Raw genomic sequence first — 10,274 nt, 5'->3', positions numbered from 1 at the left:
CGCTATAGTTTAAAATTTTTTTAAACTATGGAAACCTATCTTCTTGCTTTTTATACCTAATCCAACTGCATTTTCTAGAAAAAATAACAGGAAATTTAGACAACAAAAATGGCCAAAAATAGCTTTCGATTCTTATTACTGATTTTTTGAAAAATCTATTTGTCGGAACATTCTCTGCTAATTGCTCAGCAACAGGCTATCCTAGGTGGCTTTTGGAAATGTTGCAAAGAGTGGGAAACTGGAAAAGATGCCTTTTTTGTTAACGTCGTCTTTCTCTTTTTCATCCTGGTGTTCGCCGAGTGAAGAAGCGTTCTCTTCCTGCGTAAGAAAAACCTCGTTGGTAATATCCATAATTTAGTCGAGGTTTACAGAATTCAAGTAATTGTGAGGAAAATATTATTATTTTTTTCTATCCATTTTGCATCTTGTTGGTAACCATTGTTATAAATGACATCTCGGCTGTTAATTTTTGGATTCGAGAGCCTTTCATCAAAAGATTTCACGGGTCGTTAGTTTCACTATTAAAGCTCTTGAAGGAAACTGAAAGAATATTTAAAAAGTGCATTTCAACGTATTTTCATCCTTGTTGTTGAATTATTTATGTCTCATAACACCGGTTTGAATTAGGTACGAGATTTGAACGTTCAAATCTAAATAATCTAAATGAATATTTCATCTAGCAGAGGAAACAATGTTTTCTATCTGAATTGAAATTCTTAAGAAGCTCTTACCCGTGATTGGGATCTTTGACTGAACTGCTTGTCTTCAATCTCTCGCTCATGTTGGTTCCTGGAAAGTATCAGGCTCTCAATTTTATCTTAAGAAATACAACCACACTTCAAGCTAAATATGAAGACATCCATTTTCTCTTCAACGAGTCATGGCATAAATGCAAAATTTCGGAGAGAGCCATAATTTGTTGAATGTGAACTTTCTGATGTTGTTTACTCGAGCTACGCGTATTGTAATTGTTCCGACCTTCGTAACGAAAGTACCAGAATATTTGTGCTAGGGGTGAAATTTCGACTTTTTAACTAACCGTTTCTGACGGAACTTTTTTTATATCATTCAAAAAATATTGTTGTCCTGAGCTTAAATTTGAAAAGATATTTTACCTGTGATCAGTTTGCGTAGAGTTATGGTGGTTTAAAGATTGCCATTTTGGCCAATTTGAGACAATTAAAGCGCGATATATTTCGCGCTATTAACGCGTAAGCGGAGATATAAGCCTTCTTAGAAATCGTTCCAAATTGATTGAAAGAAGCTTATGTGCCATAATTGGTTTGTTACAAGGAGCGAAATCTATCCTTATGTACTTTCTATGGCGTGTGGGGGGATGATTTTCATAAAAAATTTCAAATTTTTTTTTTGATTTTGTTTTTATTTCATTGAATTTTTAAATGTTATTACTGCTCCATAAACCTTAAAAGGCAGTCGGAACATTCAGGGCTTCGCCCTGATACGAGCAGTCTTGTTTCTCTTTTCTATCAACTTTTGTAGTATTTCTAATGAAAAAAGTACATTTTGTTTTTGACCCGGCTTTTTTGCCCATTCGCAAGTTTTTTTTTTTGAATAGGAGGATGCAAAAAATAAATCTTGCAAGTTTCACTACTCTTAAAATAATTAACACGTTTTCTTCCACGCACCCAACAACAATTCAATAGGAAACTCTGTGTGAGATTTTAGGGGCGAAATATAAGGATGAAAAAGCCGGGAAAAAAATAAATTTTTCATAAATTTGCCTGCGGCGCAGAAAATTTGGTCAAATTAGGGTCTTTATAATGGTCTGGGAGATCTCAGAAAATCAATTTGGTCAACCTAAAAAAAGCTCGATAAGTTTTCAAAATTGTTTTGAAAATCCCCCTCTCGAGAAATTCTTAGATCCGCGCCTGGGTTCACTTATTATTTGTACTCTTTGCCACCTGCCATGCGCTCTATAGCCATTACTTGTACTCTTTGCCACTTGCAATGCGCCCTATAGCCAAATAGACAGACTGAGTTTTTAATTGTACAAATAGCAATAGCTAATTATTTTCAGCTACATTTTATTTGTTTCAGCAAGTGACGAAATGTGAAAAAGTGTGAATTTGGTCTTCATAGCGGGAAGTGTGGAATGAATAATGAAAACGTACTAACTGTTGCTTGTAGAGATCGTGTAAGAAGACAGTGGAAGGGCGTCTCTTCGGATGGTACATGTGTTGGAAACTGGGTCTGCGGCCCCTCATTTGATTCGCAAGTGGCATGACGTCTCGACATTCCGAACTTGCACTCGAAGTATCCGAAATGATGATAGATGTTGTATGCCCATCCATGAAATCCGTCTTATTTCAATTATACAATAAATATTATTAGCTGATATGGCTGTGTGTTCCAAAATTATTTATGCTTTCAGATAGAATGTTTCACGCTTCATTAAGGAAAACGATCATAAAATGGTTCTGAAATCTCAATTTTGCTCTCATTTATTGCTCCTTTTGAGCGGTTGAGATGTTCATTTTGGTACAAAGATGTAATCATATTGATAGACCGCGTGACAGCTCTTTGTTTGCACGCATGTGATTGAAGTTCTTTTTTGTGTAACAGTTTTGGGACTTGTAAAGACTTCCGCTTTTGTTAATGAAATTTTAATGACATCGCATGAATTTCTGATGAATTTTTGAATTAATAAGACTCATATTCAGGTCGAAACTCAGCTCAGCAAGATTAGGAAGTCAATTAATTTGACCATTTCTTCTCTTTAAACTTATGCTTAATTTGTCGCGGAATTTTTTCGAGAGTGTTAGCTGTGTTGCCGATGAACTTGAGTAGCATTTAAGAAAATACGATTGGATGTCCGGAAGTTTAATGAGTTAAGCTTTAATAATTGTGCTTCAGTTTAGATTCCCAGCTGGTGGATTCAAAATTCTTCTATGGCGAAAAAGGAGATTTTCTGAAATTGCAATTAAAGTAGGTAAAATTTTAATTTCAGATCTTGACTGTTTGAGTTTGTAAACATGGACGTTACTCTTCGTGATGAGCGCATGCGGGAGCTGCAGAGGTCCTACATGGACTTCCTGGATGACACAGCAGACCAGGACATCTACGCGGGCAAAGTGCGGGACATGATCCAACAGAACGAGTGCCGACTCGTGATCAACTTGAACGACCTTCGGAGGAAGTTCCCGAGTAGATGCAACATGCTGCTCAACTCCTCCTTTGAAGAGATCATTGCGATCGAGAAAACACTGAAAGAGTTCGTCACAACTGTTGATCCCGCATTCGGAAAGACAGTCGGCGAGTTTTTCGTGGGTTTCGAAGGCAGCTTCGGAGGCAATCACGTGACACCGCGAACATTGAGTGCCCGGTACTTGGGAAAGCTTGTTTGTGTGGAAGGAATTGTTACGAAATGCTCTTTGATCAGACCGAAAGTGGTGAAGAGTGTGCACTATTGTCCCGCGACGCAAAAGACAATTGAGAGACGCTATACTGACATGACGTCCTTAGAAGCGTTTCCGACAAGCAGCGCCTACCCGACGAAAGACGAGGACGGAAATCCACTGGAGACCGAGTACGGTCTCTCAACTTATAAAGATCATCAAACTGTGACTATTCAAGAGATGCCGGAAAAGGCTCCTGCTGGACAACTACCGAGGTCTGTGGAAATTGTATGTGACAATGACCTGGTTGATAAATGCAAACCGGGTGACCGTATTCTGGCGATTGGTGTGTACCGATGTCTACCAAATAAGCAAGGGGGATATACCAGCGGAAATTTTCGCTCTATTCTGCTGTGTAACAATGTGAAAGTTATGAGCAAAGAAGTCAAAAGTGTCTTCACGGCTGAAGATCTGACAAAAATCCGCAAATTCGCTCGTCAAAAGAATGTTGATCTATTCGAGGAGCTGTCGAACTCACTTGCGCCTACAATTCACGGACATAAATATGTTAAACAATCCCTTCTGTGTATGTTGCTGGGAGGCGTTGAGAAGACGTTGGACAACGGAACTCGCTTGAGAGGAGATATCAATATTCTGTTAATCGGAGATCCTAGCGTAGCCAAGTCTCAAATGTTGAGGTACGTTTTGAACACAGCTCCGAGAGCGATTCCGGCCACAGGGCGAGGATCCTCGGGTGTTGGTCTGACAGCTGCTGTGACGGTGGACCCGGAGACAGGCGACAAAAGACTGGAGGCTGGGGCCATGGTCTTAGCTGATAGAGGAATCGTATGTATTGACGAGTTCGATAAGATGTCGGATATTGATCGAACTGCTATTCACGAAGTGATGGAACAAGGTCGTGTTTCAATCTCAAAAGTGGGCATCCACGCTCAACTAAATGCGAGATGTTCGGTTTTGGCGGCTGCTAATCCAGTGTATGGGCGCTACGACCAGTACAAAACGCCAATGGAGAATATTGGACTGCAGGACTCGCTTCTGTCGCGTTTCGATGTTCTATTTGTTCTGTTGGATGAAATGAATGCGGAGCAAGATGGAAATATTGCTGACCATGTGTTGAGAATCCACAGGTACAGACCATCGGACCAGCAGGACGGAGACGTGTTGCCGTTCGGAGGCGGAGTTGATGCTCTCACCACTGAGAATCTCACTGAGGTAAATTTGTATATTAATTTTTAAAACAAAACAAAAATAGAGTGAGTCCTCGATGACTGGCAATCAGAGCGGTTCAAATATTTCAGAAATGAATAGGCAAATCCAAATCGCTCCGTATTCAGTTGCAGTTTTTGGCAAGCACATGTTAAGATTTTAAACGTCTATTTTGAACGTGTTTCAGGATAACAGTGATATCACTGACTTTCAAGTGTACGATAAACACGACAACCTACTCCATGGACCCAAAGAGAAGGGAAAGCGAATTGTGAGCATCCAGTTTATGCGCAAGTACATCCAGTTTGCGAAGAGCATCGCGCCCCAGCTGACCAAAGAGGCCAGAGACCTCATTTCTGAAGAGTACGTCAAATTACGAGCAGAAGATATCTACAACAAGGACACTCAGACCGCCAGGACTCAACCAGTGACTGTTCGAACCCTGGAAACTTTGATCCGACTTTCAACTGCGCATGCCAGAGCGAGGTTGAGTAAATATATCGAAGCACAGGACGCGGAAGCCTCTATTCAACTGATCGAGTACGCCTTCTTCAAGAAAGTTCTGACCCGCAAGTCCAAAGCACGTGAAGCAGATATGGATTCGGGCAACGAGAGCGAGGAAGGTGTTCACACCGGGACTACAGCTAGGACCCAGAAGCGAGGCAGAGTCTCGGATGCTGTAGCCGATGAACAACCAGCCGAAAATGTGACTCACACTGACGCCAAAGCAGCTGCCAAGCGAATCCGCAAGGGAACCATTGGCGAGACAGCCGAGAAGGATCCCTATGACCTTGACGCTGATGGTGTCACACCTGCCCTACCAGGCGTTCCGAAGAAGACTAAAAAGGCTGGGGCCAAAGATTCGCAACCCGCAGACAAAACTTCAGATCCTCTTGCTGTGTTTGACGAAGAAAGATACTCGAAGTTCAGGAAGGCACTGAACTCTGTGTTTGTTTCAAAAAGAGTCCAGGAAATTACTATGGATGACCTTGAGAAAAACGTGAATGAAATTGAATCTGAGTTGGAGAGGCCTGAAATGGTTTTGTTCCTGGAGAAAATGCAAGATGCCAATCAAGTGATGGTTTCTGACAATACCATCTATCTTATCTAAAATTTAGCTGATTTTTTATGCTCTGTTTTTAAAAACAACGGATGATAGTACCTTTTGTTCCAAGGTGTAATTTTTAGTATTGTTGTTTGAAATGGGCGACTTGTGAACCAGTGTTGCTTCAAGATGTGAAATTTTGCTTTTTGTCTATTGTTTTGTAGCCAATGCTTTCTAATTTAATATGATATCTTTTTTAAAATACTTGAATTTGTTGAAATTGGTATGTCAAGCAATGAACTAATTATCGCAATTTGACTTGTGCAATAAGAATTAACTGTTTTTGATTGTTCTTTTTTTAATCCAGCTTTGACATTGGGATGTTTAATCATGTCTTAGTCACCAGACAAGAATGTTTGCTTTTAAAGTCCCGGGAGAAAGAAGTTACAACTTTTTTTTACTCAACAGAGCAAATGAACGAGTGTTTTATTCACGTGCATCTCACTGTCTACAACCGATGAAGGTATAGGTTTGAATTTTTGACGCATAGTTGATTAAACAATTAATGACGATTTGGTTGTGTAAGAGTTGGGAAAACGGCAGAAACTAAAAGAAAATGTTGGCTGATTTTTACTCGGAACAAAACGGAAGTCCGAGTTAAGTCGGACTTCTGAGTATTCGCTAATTTACTGGGAAGTTCAATTTTTAGATAGTTTTGCATTTTCAAACAGAGATACCCGGTTGCTGTGCAAGTGTCACAGAAAGTTCCCACCAGAATAGTAAAAAGAAGTTTCTTTTATATTAAGATTCGATGAACGTAGCTTAGACTTTCGTATATGCCGCGATGATTTTTCTTTTTTTTTCAGTAAAAGTCTTGAAATTCACTTTTTCGCCGTCTACTATCGAACAGCTGAACTGTAAAGTTCACGACAAATGTTATTGACTTCCAGTATGAAAGTGGGTTTTATTTTCAGATATCCCAGCGAAATACAAAAAAAATATTAAAATGTTAAATTGCGTACATTGACTGTTCCAACTGTCTGTTGGCTATGTTTTACACTTGCGAGAGCAAATGTTTTCTAATCGTGAGCTAGAGTTTTGTCCATAAACAACTCTTCCTACTAATTTTCAGCTTGCTTTATTGTTGAGTCTTAACGACGATCAGGTTGCTTCGCGCCTGGCCCAGAGGTAACACCGTCGTTTTACAACATAAGGTCAGGGTTTTGAATCCCGGCCGGACCTTGTTTTTTTTAGTATATTTGAATCTGAAAATTATTTTCGGTGAAAACTGCATTGTCGTCCTATTGCTTGTTTGTGTATGCTTTGTCAGCCTACTTGACGCATCAATGATTTTTTGAGATATTAGCACTTTTTTAATTGCAAATTTTGTTGATTTTCTGTAGTTCAAAATTTACTAGCCCTGGTTTCTATTTTTGTTTTGTTTTTTCCATTCGGCTTACATGGCTTCGGTTTATGTTGTATTGGTTCTGTCAACTTAATTTTAATTGTTTGAAGGGCAAAAATTAGTTGTTTTAAATTAATTCAGGTTTTTTAATGCTTGTTTTAAATTAATTCAGGTTGGTTGTTTCTATTTTTGTTTTGTTTTTTCCATTCGGCTTACATGGCTTCGGTTTATGTTGTATTGATTCTGTCAACTTAATTTTAATTGTTTGCAGGGCAAAAACCACTTAATTTCGGCTGAGTGGCCGCTAGATAAGTAATAAAAACTTATTTAATGCTGGTATTTTTGTTACCGACTGTTTTTATTCAATTGAGTATTTCATTTATTCCAAAAACAATCTCATCGGAAGTTTTTTTCAGGAAAAAATTGCCGGCCTATTACTTGTCTGCATATGTTTTGTCGGCTTAGTTGACACATCACAGATTTTGTAGTGTAGGCAACTTTTCCTGTAATTGCAAGTATTGATGATTTTTTCCTGTAATTCAAAATGTACATAATCTGGCTTCAATATTTGTCCATTTTTTATCACTTGAAAGTTTCATTCAGCTTACATGGTTTTGGCTTTTGTTGTATCGGCCCAGTCAACTGTTTTTGTACCGTTTGAAGGACAAATTAGTTTTTCAAGTTCATGTCGCTTGTGATTCAATTGATCGATTAAAGTTTTTTAACGATTTCTTATTGCTTGTTTTAATCTCGACAGTTTTTTGACAAGTTGTTTCCGCCTCTGTTCGCTAGCTTGTAATGTTAGGCTTGCGTTGTATCGCACGTGATGCACAGCTCCGCTTCGCCGCTGTGTCAAATTGTGTTTTTTTTTCACAGTGTGCGAAAAGACTGCATATTCGATTGTAATAAAGAGGTAGGCGTTTAAGACTACAGCTTTCTAAAAAAAATGGAAAACAAAAAGCTTATGCACATTTAAAAAACACTTTTCAGAGTTTTTTAAAACTTTTTTAAAAGGTTCTTTATTCCCAAGAAGGCACTAGAAAACTAAATTTACTGGGGTAAAAGTAAATGTCTATGGCTCAACTTGAATTATAAACCTACCAGAAAAAACCTGTTTGCTTGTATTTTTCACTCGAAGTTACTCTAAAATCAAAAATTTCAAAATGGTTTTTCTCGTCACAAAATTTAGTAGAATTTTTTATGTGGTTCTTATGGTTAAAAGGACTTTTTAATGATATGTCAATGGATCTAATTCCGATGATATTATTTATGGTACCTGATTTGCGTGGAAAAAAAATGTCTGAAGACAAAGCTCATCCCCGCTTTCCAGGTTCTATGGTCGGAACAATTACTTCGAACGTCTAGTAATTTTTCAAGTAATTTGTTAGGTGGTTTGATAGATTTGAACTAATTCTTGTCGACAAAACCACACATACCTTCCCATGCGCGTCACATTTTTTAAAACATGAGCTAAAATTGCCCATATCAGTACAAAGACTTATGACCGTTGATACTCTTAAAAATTCCAACCCCAAGTATTCAAGCGTCAACGAGTCACTCGTACCAAAATGCAAGTAACTACAATCGAGACTATATTGAAATATTGAAAACGTTACAACTTCAATGTACAGGTATACTAAAAAGTTTACTTATAGCAAATTCGTTGTAATCTTTGAAACCTGTTTCTTGATGTTTCACTTTTATTATTAAAATTTTTGTTGATCTAGTCTTTTGAATCTAATTTGGGCAAACGGTTTAAGTTTTTTAAGCTGAAGTGTCTGGATTTGAAATTGGCTCAATTGTTTTTGGCTGAATTGTTTCTGTGCTCTCATTTATATTACGGCACTTGATTGATTTTTTTTGTTATTAGTTATTGCAAGGCAAATTACGCTCTCCACCAATCGAAGTGTAAGTGACGCGAAAAATCTTGAATGGTCTGTTTCCAAAATTGATCTACATTTCTAATATTCAACAAAATGAAATATCTCTTGATCCGGTTTTCCCAAATTTGGTTAGGTTTATCGAAAAAATTTCGAACAAGGTTCTTGATTTTTGAAAAAAAAGTCGTTCCAAATTGAATTGAGGCTAGTTTCAGTTTGAGAATGATTAGTTGTTGGTTTGATCTGAGTTTGATCTGTATTACTTGAATCAGATGTGGTTAGTTTTGAGATTATATATATTTTTTGAAATGCTGAAAATTTAAAAACTTTTTTGGTTTTCTTTAGTTTTTTACAACTGTTGGTTGATCATTTATTTAGGCCTTCTGGTTTAAAGTCAAAAATCATGAAGTTTGATTGCGCGCAATTTCGATTTTTTTGTTTAGCCAATTACGCTTTGAATTACGAAAGTGTAAATGGCGCGAAAAAGCGTCAATGACTTTAAGTGTTGAAAAAGGATGTTATATTAGGTGTTGAAAAAGGACTTTAAGTGTTGAAAAAGGATGTTATTTTGAAAAAGAGTCAATGACTTTAAGTGTTGAAAAAGTGTTGAAAGCGTCAATGTTATTTAAGTGTTGAAAAAGGATGTCAAGTAGAGAAATTACTTATCAAGTGTTTTTATTGGGGTTTGTATGAGAATAATGTCATTAATAAGAGATACGTTTTTTCTCGAAGGTCGAACGCAAAACAAATTCAAAACGAATTCATAAGACAACCAAACATTCAACAAATATAGCTCACAGGCATTTGGAAAAAATTATCAGTTGGAAGAGATTTAAACATTTCTCAACTTTCGAAATTCCGGAAAAAACGTAAGGAATGTTTAAATCTCACTTTTTTCGGTTTCATTGATTTCACTGACACTTGTCCAACTGTTTGTGTGCTATGTTTATTGAATGTTTGTCTGATGGCAAAATTTGAAATGTTTGTTTTGCTAACCCTTATGTGTAACAGTGGTTTCCTATATACGGGAGAAAATATATGTTTTTTGCCCAGAAAGAATTATTTGTATTTATTCTTAATATCAGGCGAGACATTCGATGCTCATCGTCTTAAATCGTCTCAAATTTCCTTCTCCTACAACATAGACGACGTTGAAGGAGAGATAGTGGTGGACTCACTTCTATACCATATGGACTCATCTGGCCAAAACTGGAGGTTCTCAGCCTAGTGCAAAATCAATTGCACCAGATATATCTTTCAGACCTTTACTGAGGTGATACGAAAACTGGAGGTAATAATTCTGTCACTGGTATGAATATACCACAGAGAAGAATTATTGATTTAATCAAAAAGAAAAAGTT

The 10,274-nt window shown here is 37.4% G+C and overlaps 2 protein-coding genes across 2 annotated transcripts; one reads left to right on the top strand and one right to left on the bottom strand.

Annotated features, from left to right (window-relative positions):
• Positions 1–180: 180 nt before the first annotated feature.
• On the bottom strand, positions 181–2,312 carry LOC134845657 (uncharacterized). Its single transcript, XM_063862677.1, has 3 exons — positions 2,137–2,312; positions 732–789; positions 181–318 (listed from the first exon to the last, which is right to left on the bottom strand). Exons 1-3 carry the CDS (start codon positions 2,310–2,312, stop codon positions 202–204), a joined length of 351 nt encoding a protein of 116 aa, XP_063718747.1. The 3' UTR covers positions 181–201.
• Positions 2,313–2,972: 660 nt separating this feature from the next.
• Positions 2,973–5,980, top strand: LOC134846167 (zygotic DNA replication licensing factor mcm3-like). Its single transcript, XM_063863407.1, has 2 exons — positions 2,973–4,589; positions 4,771–5,980. The coding sequence occupies exons 1-2, from the start codon at positions 2,994–2,996 to the stop codon at positions 5,692–5,694; spliced, it is 2,520 nt and encodes an 839-aa protein (XP_063719477.1). The 5' UTR covers positions 2,973–2,993; the 3' UTR covers positions 5,695–5,980.
• The last annotated feature ends 4,294 nt before the right edge of the window (positions 5,981–10,274 follow it).

The sequence above is a fragment of the Symsagittifera roscoffensis genome, chromosome 5 (genome assembly GCF_963678635.1).
Source record: "Symsagittifera roscoffensis chromosome 5, txSymRosc1.1, whole genome shotgun sequence".
Classification (NCBI taxonomy): domain Eukaryota; kingdom Metazoa; phylum Xenacoelomorpha; order Acoela; family Convolutidae; genus Symsagittifera; species Symsagittifera roscoffensis.
The sequence above is the reverse complement of the archived record's forward strand: the minus strand, read 5'-3'. Positions and strand labels throughout refer to the sequence as shown.